This window comes from Trachurus trachurus, assembly GCF_905171665.1.
Source record: "Trachurus trachurus genome assembly, chromosome: 1".
Classification (NCBI taxonomy): Eukaryota; Metazoa; Chordata; class Actinopteri; order Carangiformes; family Carangidae; genus Trachurus; species Trachurus trachurus.
The window spans coordinates 17358039-17383108 of record NC_139891.1 but is presented as its reverse complement, the minus strand read 5'-3'; the positions used below and the strand labels follow the sequence as shown (position 1 = coordinate 17383108).

The 25070-nt window shown below is 42.4% G+C and overlaps 1 protein-coding gene across 11 annotated transcripts in view; it reads right to left on the bottom strand.

Moving 5' to 3' along the window:
• rbm47 (RNA binding motif protein 47) overlaps positions 1–25070 on the bottom strand; it is a 31130-nt gene that overhangs the window by 3368 nt on the left and 2692 nt on the right. For 4 of the 11 annotated variants that reach the window (XM_083979073.1, XM_083979074.1, XM_083979070.1 and 1 more), the window contains exons 3-7: positions 4139–5018; positions 3658–3988; positions 3235–3258; positions 2533–2742; positions 208–401 (exon numbers count right to left, since the gene is read on the bottom strand). In XM_083979073.1, the coding sequence (XP_083835199.1) occupies positions 208–401; positions 2533–2742; positions 3235–3258; positions 3658–3988; positions 4139–4987 (1608 nt within the window). In that variant the 5' untranslated portion in view covers positions 4988–5018. Of the gene's footprint in view, positions 1–207; positions 402–2532; positions 2743–3234; positions 3259–3657; positions 3989–4138; positions 5019–6825; positions 6925–8561; positions 8596–14538; positions 14666–25070 lie in introns of those variants that run through there. The other 7 variants (XM_083979078.1, XM_083979077.1, XM_083979076.1 and 4 more) reach the window with 7 other exon arrangements.

The window sequence follows — 25070 nt, the reverse complement described above, 5'->3', positions numbered from 1 at the left end:
ATGGTGAGTTGTTTTTCCTTGAAAAGTACAATTATTATGTCTTCTAGCCAATAGTAATATCAAAATTGAACTCCTTGAATGACTATGACTACTGAAAAATGTAACTGCTGGTTAGATCAAGGTGTATAGAACAAATTACTAATGTAATTCACTACTCCCAACACTGCATTGTAATGATCATGAATAAATTACAAAAAAATTGCACACCTGGAAAGGTGGAGGGGTGGAGACTGCAGGCAGGACGGTGGCAGCAGCAGCAGTAGCGTTGGTGTGTTCAGGGTGTTGCATGGCCAGAGGGTTGATAAGGTGCTCGACCGTGTGCACCTTCCCCTCCTCCATCATCTTGGCTGTAGGAGCTGCACTGAACATTGGGTACTGTCCACCCAGAGTCTGCAATGCCACTGCACAGAGACACAACACATGAATGAGAGCTTGGATAACGACAGGCTGGACCACATCAGAAAATAGAGCAGAGCAAGAAATAACGTGTGTTAATAGGTTTGTGTTCAAAATACAGGACATAATAGGCGGAGATAAGCATACATGCAGGGATACCTAGATCTGTAGGTTGTCTATGAAAGCGGGGTGAGGTAAATGGAGGCAGTGAAGGTTAAGAGAGAGAGATAGTTTGAAGGATATAATTTAGGCAAGAAGTGAAAATATAATACGTTACACAAGTTGGCGTTGTGGTGTGATTCGGATTATGTTGGTGCTCAACTGTGGATTAACCCCAGTGTTCCACGCACACACAAACACACACACACACAGACGGACCCACATCCACACACTCACAAAATGAGCACAACGTCAGTCATTGTTTCAGAAGGACAAAAGTCTTTTCAATCTGGTGGTGATCCTGTGATTTCACACAGACTGGGACTGAAGCCGAGCTCCAGACTGGGGTCAAACCGTTTCAGTGGGAGCATCAAGACAAAATCCTTCACAAAAATGGACCTCTGATCAGCCAATACATGACATTAGTAGTAATAGTGGGTGAATGGATTTTAGATAAAGAAAGCATCGGGCAAAGCACGCCCTGACATATGGAGACAAACAACTGTTCACATCCACAGGCAGTTTAGAGTCACAAATCCACCTAACGTGCATGTGAGGAACAGTATGATAAACCAGAATAATACCAGTTTGCGCATTCTCATTTCATATTTTTTTATCGTCAATATGAAAAGGTACTTGTAATAAAGAACTTTGATTATCAACTCATAAATATTTAATGTTATTTTTCGTGTTTTGTTATGTCACAATAGTGAGTTGGATTTTTATCCTTCCTCATTCTTGTCAGTATGGTGTATTAGATTTCCTTTTGCTTACGGTCAGAACAGCAGGCGGTAAGAAAATCGAGGAAACAATCTTTCAAAAACAATCCACCTCACAACTTTGCTGCCACATTCTTTTTAGCTGGGACAGTAGTTTATGTCACTACAATCACAATGGCTGTAATTACATTGCAGACTATATGCTTGAAAATAAAAAATTGTTCCAGATTAAAAAAAAACAAATCATATTATATAGGGCATGTACTTCAAACTAAGCAGAATGAGATGGGCAAGAGCTCTCAACAACACTGGTATTATCCTGTTAATGATCAGAATAGAGTGGATGCACAAGAGGAGATAAATAATCTTTGGTTCATGCACTTCAACTTCGTCTTTTTGTCTGAAACAGTTTTAGCCTAACTCAAAAAGTATGGCATCCATCATTTATGTTCTGAATGAAAAAAAGCTAATTTCTTACGAAATACTTTTTTTGTGTTTCATGCATATTATAGCTTATATCATTTTTCAACAATTTCTTAAATAAAAACACAACAAGCAGTATTATTAACTATGTTTCAGTCAAAAGTTGAAATTGAGTGCATGTGTAAGAGGAGATTGTGTAAGTACACATAACTATGACCATGTTCAGACTGACGTCAGCACTGCGTGAAAAGACAGCGGAAACATTTACAGAATGCAATGTAGTCTAGTAAGGAAGTGAGTCGGCCCAGTGAGTTATTTTCCAGGTAGGCCACTTTGTTTACTTTTACCATTGTCATGGCAGAGAGTGCAATGACTGCTGCTGTAATCAGGTGTCACTGTGGAGTAATAACATCTGTGCTGCTGACTGTATTTTAGATGGCTGAGCAGTGTTTTGGCATCTGATGGTCTTTAAACTCATGGATGAATTGCTTCCCTGGATCATATTTCACTGACTCATCGAAGGCCTTTTTGTTCTTTTAACACAGTGCTGTTTCAGTCTGAACTGACTAATTTCCAATATTGGGGAGAAAAAGGAAAGAATGAGGAACAAAGGATAGCGGTTGCTTTCCGGTCATGCTTGAAAGGACATACGTCACTATTCTTTGTAAAAAAGAAAGGAAGTCCTTTTGCACATAACCATCCAGCAACAACTATTATCTTCCTCAAAACACACAGGCTTGAGAGAGACACAGAAATTATGAGCTGGAAGGTTTAGTGAGGGATTTTCAGGTGGGCGAGGAGGGTCGGAGGGATATACTGTATCTATCTCACTGACTTGTGCCAGGTTTGATGCCAACTTGGTTGACGGAGGCAGCGAGCTCCAGACTGGGCATCAGCTCATAGGGCTTTTCGGGCTGCTTGGTCTTGCCCTCATGGTAACGGCTGTAGATGCCACGGCCGGCAGAGTAACCCCCGAGGTACGACCCCCGTGGTCCAGGGGTACGGTTACCTGCAGTGGCACGACCACGACCTCGCACAGTACCTGCTTGAAATACAATTAAAGTAATATGATGACAGGGGTTGTGTTTTAGGACTTGGGCAGCAGGGGCATCTCAAGCTGAAAGTTGTGTATGACAACATGTAAAGCAAGATGAAACGACGAGTTTAGACTTTCTTTGAAAGCTCCTCTGAAGATATCGGGACTTGGCTCTCAAGGGGAGTCTTAAGCACGATTTAAAGGGAATAAATGTGCTCATAATGTTGCAAGTGGAAAACTTCTCAGAGTTAGGGTTCAGGGCTTTAATGGAGTCAAGTTTGACCTTTTTTCAAGGACTGAATCTGACTCCTAGTTCTTGGCACTATGAAACGATACTCCAAGATGTTTCAAGCTTTGTTGTGATCTTTGCAATAACCCAGGATGAAATGGGAGTTGATAGCACAGCAGGAAAAGGATGGTGTTAGAAAATTTATTGTCAAATGGCAAGGAAGCTCATTGTTCATTGAAGGAATAAGTAAGAGTAAGGATGTGAGAGATTACCATTGTTCTGTATCATTGGGGTTCCTTTGGAGAGAAAACCAAAACACAATGATTGTTGAAAGTCAAATAGATTGTCCTGCTACCACCCAAAGACCACATTTAATCAATCAAAGGTAATGGGATTAGCATTCATTAGTCCATCACCTTGTTCTGTCTTTGCCTTTTAACAGCAAATCTTAGATTTTAAGCCACAAACCCTCATCAAGTTAAGGACTTTTGTCAAAAAATTCTAGTCATCAACGATTAAATCATTATTATCTTTGTCATCATGACCATTTTAAATCATAGCTCCTATTGGTGGTGCGTATGTCACTGCTGCTACAATAGCCTGAGATGTCATTACGAGATCTTTTGGCCCACTGAGTTTCTGCTGATATCAACACTACTATTACTGGAACAAAAGCAGAAAAAAATATTTCTTACCTTTGACGAAGTAGTCCCTGTTAGGTCCAATCAGGGTGTTGTAAGGATAACCATAGTAAGCCAATGTGTAGGGATCACACTGGTATACGTAGTTCTGCGGAGTAGCCTCTGGAGTGACAGGAACTCCCCCCTTGGACGCCTTCTGACGTGAGTATTGCTCTTTGTCAACCGGCTTGGCGAGCGTCACCTCGATGCAGGACCCTTCCACTTCTGTGTTGTTGAGGTGGTCCATGGCCAGGACGGCATCATCGCGAGAGGTAAAGTGGACGAAGGCGTAGTCACGGATTTTCTTCACACGTTCAACACATCCAGGGTTCCACTGACTGAACACCTGCTCGGCAGAGAAAGCATGAGACGTGTTAGCCTCGCATGATATACGCAGAAATCTTACCAACCTCTACCTCTTCATGTCAAATAGCACTGTGACTTGATGAACTTGTTCATTGTGAAACTTGTAAACTGTTCATTTAGCCAGTCTCACCTGTCTGATTGTCTCCTCGCTGGTCTCCATCATAAGGTTCCTGACATAGAGGATCTTCACTGTCTCCATCACATCTTCATCCACATCAATCTCTGGCTCAGCCCAGTCCACTGCAATCTGGTGACCCCACAGCTGAATACGTCCAGGCATCAGCTTCCTGCGAGCCATGGCGGCCGCACGATGTGACTCGTACTCTACAAAGGCGAAGCCGCGGTTCTTCATCTTGTCTGCAGCGCTGGCATAAACTATCACATCTAGTACGCCTTCGGTCACTTTTGAAACCTCCTCTAAAATCTCCTCACGCTTTTTGGTCTTGGGGATGCCGCCAATGAAAAGACGACAGTTGTCCACAGAGGAGCACACCCCCAGTAGCCGCCCAGGACGCACCTCATAGTTGTTGAGCTCCCGCACGGCACGTTTGGCCTCGTGTTTCTCTGTGTACATCACAAATGCATATCCTCTGTTCTTCCCGTCAAAGTCCATCATCAGCCGCATTTCATAGATGCGTCCTACGGACTCAAACACTGGGACCAGCTCATCCTCATAAACGTCCCGCGGTATTTTGCCCACAAAGATTTCACATCCCCTTTGAGGGGCTGGACCGCTCCAACCGGGAGGGGGGCCATATTTACGCTGACCGTTTTCCTGGACCATACCGTAGCCGGTGCGCTCCATCAGGGCCACCAAGGCAGCCTCATTGGGAGTACCTGCAACACCCTCAGGGATGTTGATCTGTCCATGGAGAGAGTGGTGGGGGGCACCAGAGGAGGGTTTGGAGGGTTTGGAGGGTTTGGACGGGGCAGCGTTGTTGCTCATGGTCGAGGAGGAAGCAGAGTCTTCGGCTGTCATTCTGACAAGACCATCCAATCAGATCTGAGGCCTGAGGAGGGAAAACAGAGACACGTTCATCAAATTAAACATCCGATAGTATGAACCAAAAGGTGCAAAACAGAGAAAACATGAATGAAGGAAAATAGGAAGAAAGGGTTAATGGCCAGAGGGTAACATCAGCAAAGGGCCATTATAAGACTTTTTGTTGAAACATAGTCATTATCAATTTGCAGGCTACCTACCTAACAAACACACATGATGTGAGCTGGACAGAACAGTGAAAATACAGCATCTATAAATCCCTGGGGCACCTTCCCTTATCAGCAGTTTTACAACCTTGTTTTGTTGAGTTCCTCAGATCCCTTGCTAACCTCTGACCCCTATCAGGGAGAATGGAGGGCTGTAAACCCAGAAAACTCGAGCTCAAGGTTCACTGAGTACGAATAGGTCACATGCTCATTGTGTGTGTGTGTGTGTGTGTGTGTGTGTGTGTGTGTGTGTGTGTGTGTGTGTGTGTGTGTGTGTGTGTGTGTGTGTGTGTGTGTGTGCGTGTGTGAGAGAGAGTGTGTCAGAAGTAAGTTTGTGTAAAATACGACTCGATACTGTGACGAAAGCTGCACACAGTAATTGCACACACACACACACACATGAGATGGTGTTGGACATTCAACTTCACTTTATCAGTATGAATGTTATACAGCTTGTGGGTACAGCTTTTTCTGTGTGTGTGTGTGTGTGTGTGTGTGTGTGTGTGTGTGTGTGTGTGTGTGTGTGTGTGTGTGTGTGTGTGTGTGTGTGTGTGTGTGTGTGTGTGTGTGTGTGTGTGTGTGTGTGTGTGTGTGCACCACTTAATTAAGGGCTGCAGCCCTATAGGGGCAACAGAGAACAATCAGAAATCGGCTTCCCCAGCATAAACCTCTTATTCTGTTATTTTCCGTCACTGCCAGTGTTCAGAACGGAAAAATCCGCTGCATTTTAAATCCCCAAATCTCCACGCTGCATACGACTCTGAGGGAACAAATCACAGCAACCTCCAAAGCAAACTCGTTTTTACAGACTTGACCTCATGTAAGCAGGAGGAAGAATCTCTTTCTAGTTAGGCAAGCAATGAGTGTGCGTTTTTTGTGCGTCATAAGATTGCCTGGACTTTGATGGAGATAGGTGAGGCAGTCAACAAAGGTAACACACTACAAAGCCAAGCAACCATGGTAACAAACACACTCATTTGACCTGACCCAATATCCCACTCTCCCCCACCCAACCAGACAGACACACACACACACACACACACACACACACACACACACACACACACACACACACACACACACACACACACACACCTGTTTACTTGCTAAGGCTGCAGGGCGTAGAATTACCTGCAAACTAGTTCACGATAAAATCATGGCATCAGAGAGGAAAAAACGACAGAAACCAAAAGTGAGGAAACAGGATGATGCTTTTTTTCTCCTTCTATCTTTAGGTTGCTGCATGGTGACACGGGTCAGAATGACATTTGATCATATCAAAATACTGATTCAGGCAAGGTTAGGAGGATATCTAATATCACCAGAGAGGATGCAGTTCCCTTTACTGCACAAAAAACACATCAGTCAAGGTTTTCACAGTAGCTCGCTACATTAACTTAGCATTGCTCTCCTTTTCTGCTCTTCCAGCTCAGAGTGCCCTCCCTCTGTTCCTTTTATCGTGTGAAGTGCTAACATGACTCCATCTCTTATCAGCCTTATCTTGCCAGACTAATGACAAAGGGAGGACAATATTCACTTGGGGAGTTCTGCTTGGTGATAAAAAGAAGCTTATGTGACACGGTGAGGTCGACACTTTGTACAACTTACTGTAAGTCAGGATGAGACTCTCCTCTCTGGATAGTTTGTGTGCGTCAAAAATATGATCTATTCAGTGTTGAGTCTGAGCATGGGGAAACCTACTTCCTGCTTTTGACCCCTCGGAGATATTCCTAACTTCCTCAGTGCTGACCACTGTTGTGCTGAGGTCTTCCTTTCTTAGGAGAGACTCAGGAAATCACAGCATTTAGTGTGAAGCGAAACTGGTCTGTTATAATCTCTCTTCCTTTATATACAGTAAACTAAACAAAAAGAGAGCATAGTGAGTATGTACGTGGGATCTTTTGGCATTTATATGCATCTGAAAATTTGGAAAAAGATAACAGTGGGAAACAAAGGAAATCAGGAAATAACACAGCGTGGAAGAGGAAATAGAAGAAAAAAATATCATTAAGAGACAAATAATCAACAGGCAGCTCCCACTTTGTACACAAGTGCATGTAATCATGTGTATGTTTCAGTGTGTATGAGAGAGAGACTGAGAGACTACGAGGAAGAAATCTCAGGCAGTGACAAGTAAATGATTAACCTTGGTGAGGACAAATCCCAACCTTTACTCAGAGAGGGCATAAAGATTTACAGATGTTGTCTCGGTAAGTAAAAAAAGAAAAAAAAAAAACTATTTTAAAAATAAACCTTGGTCATCACCACTTACTACATGAGTGAGATTCATCATCATCATCATCTATGCTGATCATACCTCACTGTCCTGACTACAACTGTGGCAGCACAACACAGCCTCAGCAAGAGTTCACCTGGTCAAAGGTTATGAACTCAGAGAAGCATAAGAGGGACGGGCTGCAGCCTACACACAAGCAAGTGAAGGAAGTTAAAGAGCATGGAGTTGATTGTGTTCCGGTAAAGCGGAGATTGCCCATTATATTGTGTTTATGATTGATAGAAGCACCTGATTCGCTATGTATTAACTTGCAGTTATTGGGGACTGGATTGTTTTATGAGCAGACAAAAGAGCTTTTACCATAACCATAACGCCATAAACACGGACTGACTGCTGTGGCAAATCACATCGTTTTCCTCAAATGAGCAAATAAGTCATGGCGCAGCTAAAGATAGGAGGATGACCACCTGATATTCATCATGTCACCGACCTGATGTTAAGTTGTCAGTGCAGTCATGTTTTCTTCCCAGGCCAACACACACGTCTTGTTCAGAAGCTAACACACACGTCTTTCGGTTCCCAGTTTACAAGCAGATTACTGACCAAAGCCAATCCATGTGTATGTTCGTCAGTATAGAACAATGCAGCTCTCAGTTTGCTGCTCTATCCTGAGTGACAATGATCCAGTGCACTGAGGGAAACAGGCCTAAGGAAGCTGCCATCTTAGCCACACACTTTAACACGTGGAAGCTCACAGCGTCCACCCAGCCGGCCCTAACAACAGGGTCACAAGGCAGCAGAAGAGGATCAATGAAACCCCAACGCTCAGGAAAACACTGCTCTCTCCTTACACACACACACACACACAATAGGTAACGTGCAGTGATAGCAAATGACTCATGCAATTGCCATTTATGCCCACTACTAAAAAATAAATCTTTACACAATATACTCCACTACAGAGAGAGAGAGAGAGAGAAAGAGAGAGAGGGGGAAGTGAGAGTGGAGCCAAGCTGAAATATTGAGAAAGATATGATAGCAGAGGGATGGTGGTGGAAAACAGAAGGGGAAGGAGAAGCAGAGAGTGGACAGACGGGAAGATAGCTACCCCTGTTGCTTCACAGCGCTCTGCTGCTTGGCCGCCTGCTCTGGGAGTGTTAGTCCACCTCCATGAGAGACAGGTACAGCAGGGCACTGAGCGCAGAGGCCAGCCTCCTCTACACACACACACACACACACACACACACACACACACACACACACACACACACACACACACACACACACACACACACACACACACACACACACACACACACACACACACACACACACACACACACGTTGAACACAAGCTGCAAGCATGAGAGAGTTGAAGAGGGTGGAGCTAAAGCAGGTAGTATGAGAGTGTATGTGGGCAGATCCCAGTTTTACTTTTGGAGCAACTCTTTTCCCTTAAATGTTTTTTTATGTATGTAGTAGAGTTTGTTTGTGTGTGTTAATGGTACTATTACAGAACTATTTTTATTTATTGCCATATTATATCTATACAGCAACTGTAATCTCTATTGTTTTTCACAGGAGCGAACTACCAATAACTTTTACTTCATGTACATTTTGCTTTTATGAATGCAGTGCTCTTACCTGTGATGGAGTACTTAAACATAGATCCACTGGCACTGTTTCTTCAGCTAAGTAAAGGTGCACACACACTGAAGCACCTGTTGCACAGAGCTGCAAATCCAGACTCTGCCACTTGTGCAGCAGACACAAGAGGACAGAGAAGGCTGATGGGTAATGGAGTTTTAATGGGTTTACAGGATTTTCTGCTTAGAGATGCAGAAATGGGGAAAACGGTCGGAAGCGTTCAAACTTGGGTTGAATACTTCCTCATGTTGTTTCCTTACTCTGAAAGGATATTTGGAAATTCTCACTGGGAGTTACCACAACAGTGATTTATGTCATGTCAGCACAGGACTACAGCTCTTCTATGTGTGTGTGTGTGTGTGTGTGTGTGTGTGTGTGTGTGTGTGTGTGTGTGTGTGTGTGTGTGTGTGTGTGTGTGTGTGTGTGTGTGTGTGTGTGTTTTGTACATAACAACGGTGAACATGTTCCTAGCACAGCTTAACTTAAGCAAACAACACACACCTTCCTGGGCAGTCAAGAGAGCAGCACGGCGACAAAGAGAGAGACAGACAGAGAGAGAGAAACAGCCAGATGAGAGTTTCTGTCTGAAAAACTTCCCTCAGTGCTCAGAAAAGAGCAAGAAAAGAGGGAGTGAGGGAAGGAGGGAGAGAGAGAGAGCAGATGGGGTGAGTGGGGCAGAGAGATGAAAGTCACAGTGTGTGGTCAACAGTGTGCTGAGTTTCAGCTGCTATTGAAACCAGCTCTGCTCCTTAACGACTGAGTAAACAGGCAAGAAGAAAGTCGAGTTAGCATAACGACCAGAGACTGATGAATGAACAAAAAAGACGGGATTAAATGATTGAGAGAGCTGTGTATGGACTGTGGCACCTTTAATGTGTTTGCATAATTAGAATGGCAGTTATAAAACTGTCCGACTCCCATGCCATTGGAAGGAGTGAAATATGTATTACAGTAAAAAAGGAGTGCCCATACAGGTGTGTCTGTTTAAAAAATAAGCGTTTGCATGTGTTTTCACAGTGTAATCTTTAAGCATGCGTGCAAAACAAGAAAATATTGTCCGGGTGCAGGGTCAGTAAAAGCTGGCCTTCCACAGAGCCAGCTCAATCAAAGATCAACTGTCAGTCTTCAGCGAGAGCCAATCAGGAGCTAGACACGCGTTACAGGGTTCAGGCGTTCTGGTCACCGCACAACGGGATCATCAACCCCTCAGGTCAACGGTTAACTGTTAACCTCACAGGAAGATCCGAATGAGGGACACGAAGAACATCTATCTTAATCATTGTACATGCTCACTAAATCATTTGTCAGGTACACACACACACACACGAACACACACACACACACATACTTTAACTTTGACATCAAAGAGCTCATATTTTGTGGATCACAGTTAATTTGTGGTCGTAAGTTTAAATACCGTAAAAAAACAACAACAACAACACAGCAGTTTGTTACATTCATTTACACTCAGCCTGAAGTCCGTACTTTGAAAACATGGTACATTTTTAAAAAGAAGCCACAATCAAACTGTTTTATAGCACTTTTTTAACAACATCTGGACACAGCAGAATTGTTGAAAAGTATATGATATATGAGGAAAGGAACAATATGAATGTGTGTGTGAGTGTGGCTTCTACTGTAAAACACTTTGAGTGGTCATTAAGATTAGAAAAGTGCTATGCAAGAGCAGTTTACCATTTACTCTAAGTGGTGAAAGCTGCTCATGTGCTTGGGACTATTTTCAGCTGCAGATTAATATAGATTTGGTGCCTTACTGAATATTTACAATAGTAGACCTATGGTTGTGAGACACACTGATGTGAACAGTAAATCACTGTAGGTCATTGTATCTATTAGCTGCACAAGTGTTGGTTTAGGTCTTTTAACCACGATACAGGATTGTTTGATTGATGTAAATAATTCAACACTCACTGTGGCTTTTGACTAATTTTTGGTGGTGCAAGCTAAACACACACAATTTAGTTTCACTAAATCATAAGTAATCACATTAGAGAGTGCTTCTTAGACTTTGTCAGTTATCTCTGATAAGGCCAGGGCCACACACACACACACACACACACACACACTGGAATCTGCCACATAGGCAAAAACTCAGCATAAGCAGGAATAATGTCAGCAGTAAAGCACTGCTGCTAATCAGTAACTTGGCATGAGAGTCTGTATGAGTCTGCCATCTATTATTACAAGTCATCCATATAAGTAAATGAGTAGCATGTCACAAGACCAGAGGTCCTGCTGGTTGTGTCTGCACAGTGATACGACCTGGAGGAGTAAACCCCACTGTTAAGTCCCTCACTGTGCTTTTCTGGAAACAGTTCCTCTCAGAGAAGAAAAAAAAGAAAAGAAAAAACCTCATACTGTGATTTTTGCTTTCTCCATCAGCTTGATTGTTTCAGGTATCTGTCACAACTCAGCTGTCTGAACAACAGCATTCCTTGCTCACATGATTATCTTTGTTGCACTCACAGTGACGGCCCCATTGTCTTGACTCTTGCACACACACACATCCACAACAGTATCGGAGTCAGCTGCAGTATCTGACCAAGAGTCTATTAAACAATGAACTTGATGAAAGAGAAGTGAGAACTGTGGCCGACCCCTCAGGACACATGATGTCCTCACTCTGTGGTTCATGCAGCTCAACTGTCAGCATGCTGACTGCACCAGCGTTACGCAGAATGGAGGATTTTTAAGTCACATGGCTGAGGGAGAAGAAGGAAGCTGTGTCATCTTAGGATTTCTGTTTTCTGTCCAATCACATTGTTTCCGAGGAGCTGTTGTTCTGACGTGTTCGTCTTTATCAAGAAGATAAAGTTCTGCACAGTTACAGTCATTTGTTGTATATAACATGTCAGATAACAGGGAAGTCCATTAAATAGCTGTTTTTCAGTCCAACCCCCCAAAAGACATTTTATAAAAGCAGAAAAATTTCACAATGATGAGACTTGAACACATTACTCATTAGCATCTTAGACCTTTACTCAACCATCCAAGAATGTTGAAGCTAAATTTTCAGATTGGTCCACTAATCAGTTAATTAATGATTTACATCTCAACAGCTCAGCTTTTTAAGTGATCACACTTCATTGGACACTTACGGATCAATCAGTCTATCTCACAGCGCTGTAACTTCAAACTGGTGCTTCTGATCTTCACTCAACGCTGAAATCAACGCAACAACTTTATCTGGCGCTAGCAGTTTGAAAGAACCCTCTTTCACAGATTGTGTATCTCTTAGCGCTTCACTTTCTTACACTGTTTAACTTTCTTAAAATTGATGCTTCAGAGGTCGAAGAACATCATTTAAAATTTATCGGCATTTCGCAAAATGTGCCCAAACTGCCCACCACTGTTCACTGTTCTCTCCTCTCTTTAATTTTCCTCCCTCCATCCCTGTACCTGTCACCCTCATTCCTCTGGTTCACTCAAGCTCCAAGAAGAGCAGCGGGGAGGGGGAGGAGGATGCGACGAGGAGGAAGGTGCAGCAGAGAGGAGGGGAAAGTGGGAAGGAGAGAAGCCAAGGAGGGGGGAGGAATGAAGGAAAGAAGGGAGAGAAGAAAGAGAGCGAGTATGTGTTTTCGAGGGGGGGGGCATTTCTGAAGAGAAAAAGGCCAGATGGAGAGCAGCGAGAGCGACTAACGAACTGAGGGGACCAAATGTTCCCCCTCCGATCTCCTCATGCAGGCCTCCCTCCCTCAGCGCTAGAAAGCCCTTCAAAGTGAAACTGGCCTGAAGAATTTCAGGTCAGGTGGAGTGCGTAAGTGACCGCCTCCAGCCCACCCCAACTTCACCACTGAGGGATGATTCCAGTTCATTTACTCTGAGAGCCCCCCTGCCTGCAGGACCTTCACATTTGTCCACTCAAAACCTCACGATTTTCACTCAAGACAACAAGATTTTATGCAGGACAATAATCAGATATATTCACATTTTCTTTTCGAAGGCCATCAGCATTAATAAGAACTGATTCCTATTTAAACGTGCATGTGCCTATTATAAACACAAGGGCTTTGACTTAAGTCTAAATATGAAGCATGAAAGGATAGAGCAGTCTGAATATCCCCTCACCCAGCTACGCAGTCAATACTAATCGTAAGAGCTGCTTTAGCTTTAGCATTAGCTGAAAGGGGCTTTGCTGCCTTAGGAAAACACATTCCTCAGGCTAATCAGCTAGCCTGTTCAAGGCCACAGCAGACATTGTTTCAGACAATTACGACTGACATTGACAGTGTCGCACACTCGTGATAAAGGCTTTAGAGGGCCGCTGAGGTTGCGTCTGTTTGAACGGTAAACTAGCAAGATTCAAAGCCAGAGTTGAGGTGAAATTCAACACAATAACATATAGAAGTATTATTATTATTATATTATATGTTAGCATTCATGGATTTGTTTGGTTTTTTCCGCATCCATCACTTTCACATTTGCTACGCAGGCTTTCAGAGGGATTGTAGCCGTCACACACTCGTAGAGTCAAACAAGGGTCCACCCTGTCGACAAACAGAGTGTGACAGAGTGAGTCCGACACCCACAGTGGCACAACTACAGAAACGTGCAGCTAAAGTCACATATCTGTCAATACAGTTGCTTGTCTGAATCATATCTCAGAGTATCTCTTAAAAGAGAGTTGAGTAAACCATGAAAACCTGAAAATAATTTCAGTGAGGTAAATTCAGCCCAAGGATCTCTCTCTCTCTCTCACATACACACACACACACACACACACACACACACACACACACACACACACACGTATGCACACACACACACACACACACACACACACACACACAAAACAAACAACTTGCTTCAACCAGGGTAAAGTCCACATATTATATGCCGAAGAACCCGGAAGTCTATAAGTAATAATACCAGCCTCTCCAGGTACTAGTCGCTGAAGTATTTTTTTTTTATCCCCCACCCCAAACACACACACACACAGACACACTGATATGGTGCCATGCCACTCCACTGGTTCCACTGGTTTCATTGTTAAGGACATCTTGATCTCCATTCCAATCACCTGATTGTTTTTTCTGTTTCCAGTTATTTCGAGATGAGGCAGGGAAGTCAACTAACTCTGTCCAGACAAAGTATTTCTACCAGATATCAAACAAGAGCAGTCAGAAAACTAGATGAGACAAAATCACAGAGCAAGAACTTGTTTCCTCTGAACTGCCTTCGTCAGCAGACAAACAAAAGTATGTAGGACAGATGCAAGAGTTTCGAGAAAGCACTGAGGTCATTTATGATAAGAGACAACATTTTGCTAGAAAACAGATTTTTCCAAGGCTAACTAAAACAGACTTCTTGAAATATAAAACCACAGGGTGGTACAATAAAAATCAGAAAGTTTTTCAAGAGACATAAAGAAGGTACACATTCAGAGGCCTTTGGAAAAACACATGTTAACACTGTACCTGTATCCCAATCTGAGCAGCGCGGGTACCAAACGAGCGGGCCGAGGAGATGCAGTCGGTGTGTTGTGTTTTTGGGAGTCTTCCTGCACCTTCACACTTCAAACGTCTAAAACTCACTGAGGCTCAGTCCATTCACTCTCCTTTGGTGTTGACAGCCAGCAGCAGTAAGAGAGGCTTCTTGCTGCTGTGTCTGAGTGTCGAGGTGTGGAGGTAGGCAAAGGTGTTTGAGTGTTTACTCACTCCCAATGGCCAGAAGAGAGAGGTGGGGCCACTCAGTACAGGTAACCCCCCACCTTTTCTTTTTCCTTCTTCAATCTTTCTCTCTCTCTCTCTCTCTCGCTCTCTTTCTCTCCCAGCTGATAAGGACCAAGACAAAAGGGAAGAGAAGGGATGAAAGGACAGAGGGTGTGACAGAAAGCTGATGATTGACAACAATCAAGGAAATGTCTTGAGTTTGAGTGTGCATGCTCGTTCACGGTTACAATCTGTATACATGTGCGCTCACCTCTCAATATTAAATAAAACGGACAATCAATGTGAGTCGGAGCTCAAACATTTGATAAAAAAACTCGTTGGCTGTTTTACTTCTGAGTGCCCACAAGAAATTCCCCAAGGTTTGTCCGAGAGGGAACAACACAAACAGAAACCATTTATCACGCACTCCCCAGTCAAAGCAACAAGTGCTATTTTCAACAAAGTTTATTTTTGTCGCCACTGTGTTGCGTACACCATAAGAACTGGAGGAAGGTGTAGCTCAGCTGTAGGCCTACAGGAAGTCAACAAGTCTGCCCTGCGTAGGCGTCAAAGTGCTCCTCCCTCTTTGAGCTAAATGCTAAAGTGAACATGCTAACATGGAAACAAAAAACAACACTACTATGCTGATGTTTAGCAGGTATAATGTTGACCATGTTCAACATCTTAGCCTAGCAAGTTGGCATGAGTCAGAAACACAAATGTTTCAGCCAAACTTCATATCAATCCATCCAGTAGCTACTGAGATACAATGTTTCCCATGGAAAACACTATGGCTACGAATACGTCTGTGCTCTTTGAACAATTGACAACACATCATCCTACTGACTAGATAAAAACATTTTAAAGGTTAATGAAAGGTCAAAGTTCATCAGACTTATGTTACAGATGTCACTACTATCCAGAGAATGACTCTGTTTCAACAAACAAATATCCTCAGGTAGCCTACTATATAAGAAAACAAGAAAATTCAAAGTACTTAAAACAGAGCCTAGAAAAACACTTAGGCTACAATGGGAAGAGATCGCCTTAGCGCTCAAAGCGTTTTAGCATAAACCTGCTGAGAGCTGAAATTGACAGATTTTTTTCTGACTGTTTAGGATTTTTCAGCCGTGTTGAAGCTCCAGTGGCGTTGTAATCGTTGTATTTGATTAGAATGCTAGTCTAAGCTTTCTCAAGCTCAAACACGTTGTGCTCCACAAGCTAGTGTGTCTGAAAAATACATTACACATTTGTGGAACGAGCGAAGCCTGCAAACTACTTCATGCAGGAAACTTGAGCTGCACTGCTTGGGTCACGTGAGTCACGCCTCACACAACCATACACACCCCAGCATGCACCTGCAGGATCTGGGGGGGTTAAGATATATCCTCATCACTCACATGTATATTTGATGAAACCCTATTCACCGAGTGATGAGGCGGAGCCGAGACGCCAAACTCTAAATGTATAAAGTCACTCAATGTATACTGAAGCTGCAATAAACATTTGAAATGTGTGTTTTCTATCTGAACTGACTTTGCCACAGTGGTCTCCTCCAGACAAATCCAGCTTCTATGACTTTTGACTTTAACAGAGTGATTGGGATTTTATTTCAGCAGTTGGTTTCTGCAGGTGGCAACACACTGATGGATATATTGAAAATACGGAGAATACATTGTCACATTCCTGCCATATTTGACGTGAACACAGAGTGAGTCAGAGAGAATAGGAAGGAGACCACACTGACAATGTGTGGAAGTGTACATAACCTTAAGCAACCCCTAAAGAGAACAGGGCCTATACTCTTATCAGAGTATGGGTGCCGTTCTACTCTAGCTTAAGTGTGTGTATGAGTGTGTTTGTGTACGCAAATGCCATTGCACAAGTGACACATTAACCAATGACTCTGTTAATGAAGGACATGCAATCACTAATTCTCGCCTTTTTGGCAACACACACACACACACACACGTACACACACACACACACACAGTGTGTAGGATATGTAGATAGTCAGTTCAAAGTTTACAGATGGAGAGATCTCCTCCAACAGGGTGTAAAAAGGTGTGAGGGCTGTATACAACCATAAACCTATTTTAAAAGGTCAGGACAGTGTGATTAAAGCAGATGACTTTATTACCACCACACTGAATCACACAAACACAAGTCAAGTCAAGACAAGTTTATTTCCCTAACCCTAATTTCACATACAATTTCTCAAAAGGCAAGGCAAGACAAGGCAATTTTATTTGTATAGCCCGTTTTTTTTTTTACAAACAATTTGTCTCAAAGGGCTTTACATGGCATCATAACAACATGCTCTGTCCTTAGACCCTCACATCGACTGAGGAAAAACTCCATAGAAAAGCCTTAACATGCTAACATCAGCAGTACCAGCTCCAATGTAGCACTAGAGGTATACGCACATCAATATTACAGTCAGTAGTAATTAAAAACACAATCCAACAATGGGAATCTTGTAAAAAAAAAAAAAAAAAAAAAAAATGAATAAATAAAAAATCACAAAAAGCAGCCCAAGAAGTGTGTCCAGTGAAAAATTCCACCCAGACACAGAAACCAAAAAAGCACAAAGTTGTGCATTGAACAGGAGATAGACATCAGCCCAGTGGGGGTAGACGTGGGGGAACTGGCCCTGCAGGTCTGCTATGAATCTATACACAACTATATAAGAAGTCAAACACAAACAGCTTTCCAACGGTCTCGAGGACAGACTGGAGCCTGAAGAGGAGTCTGTTATGTTTGTGTGTCCTGTCTTGTTGCCCACTAAACAGAGAGTAACGCACATATTAAGTTGATTATACAAAACTACCAAATCTATGTTAATATCAGCTGATATTGGGTTATTGCAGATTCACTGCCCTGCTGTGCATGTTGGCACATTTATAAATACTACATATGAACAAAAATTAATTTAATTAATCAATTCCAGCAATTAGTCAGAAGTTGATATTGGTAGCATTTATATTTAACTTTTCTCATGGTCTTTTTATGTCATATAATGTTTACTGTTGAAAATGGGCTGTCTTTTTTTTACTGTTATCTACAAAAATAAGGCCAATGTCCTCATCATACAATGTTTTAATGTAAGAAAAAGAATGATAATGAATGATTGTTATTTGATTATTATTCATCAAATGTTTTGATATTAGTGTTAGTCAGGGTGATATGCACATCCACATATTCATGCACATAAACACACATTCACCATTTATTGTGCATCAGTCTCCATTTGACCTTTCAAACTTGGTGATTAGGATTTAGGTCATGCAAACATCTATGCTGTGCATGCTGTTGTTAATGGTTTATAACTGTGTGACTACTACATTTTTTAATTATCTCTGGCAGATTTGCTGTCTATCATTATGTCATCTGACACAACTGTCAGCATCTGTTTCGGCAGTAATGTTGAGTGTTAAGAGCTTCAGAGTTGTGTTGTATGTAAACTTCACTGACTGTTAATGCAAACATAAACATCAGAGAAAGACAGGTCTCAACTCAACACAGTGCTTGTCAGTCAAGAAATAAACGTCCAACAGGCAGCAGATTACACCCTCATCAGCAATACATCAGACATGAGCATGCGTGCACGTGTGTGTCTCTGGTTGGTGCCTGTCTGTATATTTTTGTGAATGAAAAATGACACAAGTACTTATTCTACATCTAGTACAACATTAAATAATAGAAAATGGACAATAGGTTCTTAAAGATTTTTTTTTGAGACCTAAGAAAACTGTAACTGAAACAAAACAAACCATGAGCACTTTCATTTCCACAGACAGAAAAATGAAACTGAACTTATTGATGTGACCTGAAAATTAGATCAAACAAAACTCGGGTTTGGATTAAATCCTCCAAATTAAATGAAAATAAAGAAATATGTAAAAAGAATTAAGAATCAATGCTGAATCTAATGTTACTGCTTCTGCAATGCTTTTTTTGTTTGTTTGTTTTGGGTTTTTTTTTTAACTTTTCAAACCATTTCATGATATATTAAAATATCAATGTCAACTAAATACTTTTATCAGTCAGAGAATAAACACTAAGAACCAACATATAAAGACCAAAAAAATGATCTAAACTGGTTCCTAATATTCAAAAGTCCCAACACTGCCGAGTGTCACACATGTATGAATACACGACATGCAGATAACAGTGTGTATGTGTTTGTGTATGTGTATGTGTGTGCGTTGAAAGTGTAAAAATGGTGCTTTGCTTCAAAATCCTTAGTGAGTTGGATTTCATATCTGACTGTAATGTAACACTTCCTCATTCACCTCACATCCTGCAACCACTGTTAACCAATCACAGTGTCCCACTTATGATTAACAAAAATGACTCAGCACAAAAAGACAGCCTGTCTTTCCTGCTGCCACACACACACACACACACACACACACACACACACACACACACACACACACACACACACACACACACACACACACACACACACACACACACACACACACACACACACAGGATCCAACATTAAAATCTGACTTTTTTTTTCTTCCATCCTGATGAAAGAAGTTTCCCCTTTTGCCTAGAATTTGGTCAGCTGACAACCCAGTCATGTGGTTTGTCACTAGCCAATGGCAGAGCAGGAACATTGTGTGTTTAGGTGCTACAATCACCGCCAAGGTCAAGGAGACAAGGAAGGAGAGAGAAAGAGGAAGAGAGTCTGAAGAAAAGGAGATAGAAAACTTGAAAACAGCATTGTCGTTATGACTTATAACCACAGTGAAGCCACTTATTATCTGGCCAGTGACCTGTAACCACTGTAACGTCAACACGTGTGACTCTCCTCACACCCAGAAACTATCATGTGATGGTGTGTAAGCAGAATGTGGATGAAAATACTGATCCTGGTGACATCTCAGCAGATATGACAGCTTATGTCTAATGTCAGCTAGATAAAACCACATTTTAACTACAGTCTGAAAACCGCTTTCTTGAAAATGAAAGAAAAAGTGACAAAGGACAAAGCTTTCTACTTTTGAATGCAGGAAGTAGCTTACTGTGCGTGGCATATATCGATACTACTGCTTAAGTTTTTTTGTTTTTCCATTTAGGGAAATTTGACAAATTTGATTTGATACGAGTTCGACCAGACCACATAACAGAGTTATTGTCCTGGGGTGCAGAGGTGAGATCACAGCTCTCACACTCTCTTTTTATTTGTCCACATTAGGTTGTTTATTCGTGAGTGTAACAGCAACAGCCACTAAACACTTGTCTGGACTGGTGCATGTAAAGCAACTCATGGCCTCAGTCCACCATGTTCACCATTGTACTACAACTTAAAATGTTTGCATTAAAGGGGCTATATGGGTTTCAGTGGAGGCTCTCCAGTCTCACCCCCTTGAATGATCCTCTGTCTGCTTCATGTAGGCTACTGTCTCTGTATAAGCAATACTCAACATTTGATGGGCCTGTGTCTAATTACAAGCATGTAAGTAGCAAGAACACATAAAAAAAACTAATCATTGGAGTGCAACTTAATTGAGTGCACAGACATTTTATCTTCTAGCAATCTTAAACCCATAATTTTCACCAACCTTGTTTCCTGGAATGACATATTGTTCTTTCACACCCACACCCACACACACACAGAGACAGACGTTTAGAAAAATGAGAAGGGAGGTAAAGCAGGTAGATGGAGCTGAATGTAAGGCTGCTGGATAACTCCAGCTTACGCCCCCTAAATACATAGTCCCTACAGTAGACTCACAAAGGCCATACTGGTAAAAAGTGTCACGCACACTGCAACAAAACACAAAAAAGAAAGGAAAAAAACCATCCTGAGAAACCAAAATGCTTTGGTCCACCTGGTCACCTGCTCTCACACTGAAACTACCTGTGAAACAAAAGAGGGAACTGGACTGAGAGAACATAGGAGAGAGGGGAGATGTGTAAAGGAAAGATGAGAGAGAGAGAGAGAGAGAGAGAGAGAGAGAGAGAGAGAGAGAGAGAGAGAGAGAGAGAGAGAGAGAGAGATGAGCCTGATCATCTGCACATGCAAGTGTGTGTGTGTGTGTGTGTGTGTGTGTGTGTGTGTGTGTGTGTGTGTGTGTGTGTGTGTGTGTGTGTGTGTGTGTGTGTGTGTGTGTGTGTGTGTGTGTGTGAGCATGCCTACTCTGTGCCATTTTGTGAATGGGTTCACAGAGTCAGTCTCGGCCCATGGAACATTCCATTCTAGAAGGGTGGGGGGCAGAGTAGATGTGTGTGTTTGCATGCAAGTGTGTGTGTATGTGTGTGTGTGTGTGTGTGTGTGTGTGTGTGTGTGTGTGTGTGTGTGTGTGTGTGTGTGTTCATGTGTGTATGTTTTCTAATGCTTTCACCCCATGCCTCTCTCTCTCAATTTTTTCAAATAAGAAAATCGAAGAAACTTTTCTTGTCAAGTGACCTTGTATCTTACTTCTCTATTTTACAGTGCGTGTGTCTTATCATGAGCTGTAATGCAGTGCCGGTAGTTTCTGTCCCCTTCACCTACCGCACTCGCCACCACACACACTCACTCCACCATCCACATTAGCTTGCCTTCCAAGCCAGAATCAAATCACCCACTGCACACACACCTTGTCTCTTGGCCTGCTGTCCAGACAACTAGCCCATTGTTTGTAGCAACAGGTATGCAGAGAAGAGTCCGTTTCAGAACAGAGCAACTAGATGCTTGTGTGTTCATGTGTGTGTGTGTGTGTGTGTGTGTGTGTGTGTGTGTGTGTGTGTGTGTGTGTGTGTGTGTGTGTGTGTGTGTGTGTGTGTGTGGGTAAGTTACCTGCATTAAAATAGTTGCTATAGTCACTGCTATTGTTCCTCCTGTCCATGAAGGCATCACTTCCCTAAAGCTACTGTAATGTACAGTACGTGTCCTGATTCTGTGCACAAAGTGCATGCACCGTAGGAACGACTCGTTTCACAACTCAACTGTTACAAACAACAAAACAATGCAAAGTTCTGAAGGCAACCTGAAGGCAACCATATCATTTATGCCTTTGTTCACACTCAATCTAACCCTGAAAAAAAGAAAAACTCCATCCAGCTAAAGGAGTGAACAGGCGGAGGAAGAAACTCACTGTGAAATGAAGCATAATAACAGCATTAGTGTATGAGCAGGTCGGAGGACGGAGGAGAGAAGGAGGGAGGCGGGGAGGAGAGGAGGAGAGGATGCAGGGTTCAGCAGTGTCACCACACTGGAGGAGAGGGGGGGGTTACATGGAGGTTAAAGGTTGACCAGCAGAAGGCGGGGGAGTGAGGAGACAAGGCGGGGGGGTGGGGGAGTGTTGATCCAGCCTCCATACTGTGTGGATGTCACCTGTTTACACACTCAACAGTGTGTGTCGGTCCTGCCACGTTCTCAGAAGAGACGGTTGCACAATGTTTCATCTCGTGAGCTCGCTCTATTATCTCTTTGTGATTTCTCTGTTAGGTTTTTGTATTGGCTCAATCCTTTTGGACAATTTTGATTAAATGTATTAAGGTTTTGGAATATTTGTCATCTTTGTCACCTCCTCTTCAACACAATGTAGGTGTGTGTGTGTGTGTGCGCTCACAGTGTAACAAAATGATATGTATACTCTGTTACTCGGGACAATCCCTGTGAACACTTTTCACTGGAACTACTTTACGCTGAAGAAATAAGTGCTATTTCTGTTCTCCTGAGCAAGATTAGGTCCAGTCAACAAAAGCACTTGTTGTGTCCCATGCTTTAAATCACTGAAGGCTTTTTCTGTATTAAACCAAGTGCTACGATGGCAAACACCCAATAATTAGTAGATTTAATACAACCTCGTTTGGATTGAGCTTAAGTTAAATGCATGAGTTTCAAATTAGTAGCATATAATAATATTTTCAAGGACACTGTATTGTGCTTGTTGGTTTCATTTTTCGCCAGCAAAGTTGTAGCTAGTCAGTTTCTACTAATTTGTTGTGCTAGTGAAAATGTATCTCAAAACCTGGACAAATGACTGTTGTTCTCCAGAGCAAAGGTGGAGAGGCAGTGGGACAGTGTTTTTTGTTTAGTTTTTTTTAAATACAAGTAAACCTGCTACGGTGTTGAGTTTCATCCCAGTACAGTATTTGTGCAGCTTTTCTGGTTTAACAGCCTCAAACTGTGAAGATCACAGGTGTGGTTACGGTCTCTGTGTCAGAGCAAGAAAGGCGTGAATTCTTTCCCATTGAAGAGAAAAGACGTTAGCAGGTGTTAGCGGGTTGGTTTTTTGACCAATGAAAGAAGGACGTAAGTGAAAAAGCCCTCTAGTGGCCACATGGAGTGGAGCGAGAGGCCTTCCTGTCAAAAGTTTCCACTGGTCTGAGTTGTCTGTCTTTTAACGCTCATGTCTCCTCTGCACTTGTGCTCAAATTGAAATTGTTCACATTTCTTCCATCACTACCCCACCCCTTTCTTTCTATCTGTATATATGCGACCCTAATTTTTTACCTGTTTTAACCTCCTCTTGTATCACTGCTGTTCAGTGTCTGGGCCGACCAGAGGGGAGCTGAAGAGGGAGGTGCAGAGAGGAAGAATGTGGCCATTGTGCTTTCCAGGTATGTGTGTATGTGTGTGTGACAAACAGAAAGAGGGAGAGAGGAGAGAGAGAGGGTGATCAGATCTTGTTACAGGTGTTTCATAAACAACACAATAGTGCTAACAGGTTCTCTCTCTCTCTCTCTCTCTCTCTCTCTCTCTCTCTCTCTCTCTCTCTCTCTCTCTCTCTCTCTCTCTCTGCTGCTTTACTCTGCAGCTTTAGGTTTCTGCTTCAGTGTTGGTGGATTAATCTTATGGCTTTGTCACACACACACACACACACACACTAGACTGAATCTGTGCTTCCCCATCATGAGCATGAGGTGGTCATGTGACAGTCATGTGACATATACTATGTGTGTGTGTGTGTGTGTGTGTGTGTGTGTGTGTGTGTGTGTGTGTGTGTGTGTGTGTGTGTGTGTGTGTGTGTGTGTGTGTGTGTGTGTGTGTGTGTGTGTGTGTGTAACTCAGTGCTATTCAAGCTGTTTCTCTTCCTTTTACAATTGTAAAACTTCCTGCTTTAAAAAGAATCGTTTTAACTTGTGGCCAAATGAAGAAATAAAGGAGAGCTTTTATTATCTTTGCTTTCTGTTGCCTTGGGTTTCTACAATGTTTGTCTGTCTTCCTGAAACTAGAGCCGGCACAAACACAATACCACTAAGGTCACGCTAGAAAAAGAAAAGTCTAGATGTAAAATCTCGCCTGGGATGTCTGTCTGTCCCTTTTCTTTAGTCGTGGAATGTGATACAGTCATTTGAGAGATAATCATCAGTCTGAAAAATGGTTCACCTCTTGAACCTGCTTGCACAATCGGTAACGAACGCAAAGCCACTGTGAGACAAACACACACAGAGGCAGACACTCAAGTCAATTTGAATCATTATCACATGCATACTAGCCATTTAACTGGTATCTATTTTTAGGTTTTGGTAATTTGCATGAGGCAGTTTTAAAGAAACCATGTGTCATCACTTCATCAGGTCTGACCAGCACACACACCTTCACACGCCTTAAACCTGCGGGAGAATTTACTGTACTCACAAGGAAGCCTGTCGTCTGTTGAGATGGATGCCACACACACCCACACACGCACATATACAGTCTTAGTCTTAACAGTAAGTTAGAAAGAGAAACTATAACTCTGATCTCATGTTACCGCCCCTCCAAGTTGTCAGCATCCCTCTACATGTAGTAGAATAAGCACCTGCACATTTATCATACAGTGTTACTAATTCTCTCTGAAGTAGATGTTTTCTTCACATATACTATTCGAAGTGTAAATTATATTGTAGAGATCATATCAAAAGAGAAGGGTCATCATCATGTAATACATGGAGAGTCTCCAGACTACAGGTGAAGAAGTGTGAATCTTGTAAACAGGGCCGTATAGGGGAGAAAGATGATGATAATTCTAGGGGCCCAGCGCCCAGTGGGGCCCACAAAAACCCCAGTAGTCTAATCTTTGCATGACTGAATTATTCAGCATAAGACCCTGACTAATACTCATAGTAATGCTGCATTAGCATCAAAACGAAGTAGGATAAATAAAAAATGATAATACGTACGTAGTCTAAGAAAAAAAAAAACTGGAAAAGTTAGGGGGTAGGGGCCCACTTTAGTATTCTTTAAGGGGGCCCAGAATTCCTAGCAACGGCCCTGCTTGTAAATGTAATCGCATAATCACGTAAACGACTGTGAGGAGTCTCAGAGCTGAGTGACAGAGAGACTCACACACACACGCACCTGTAGC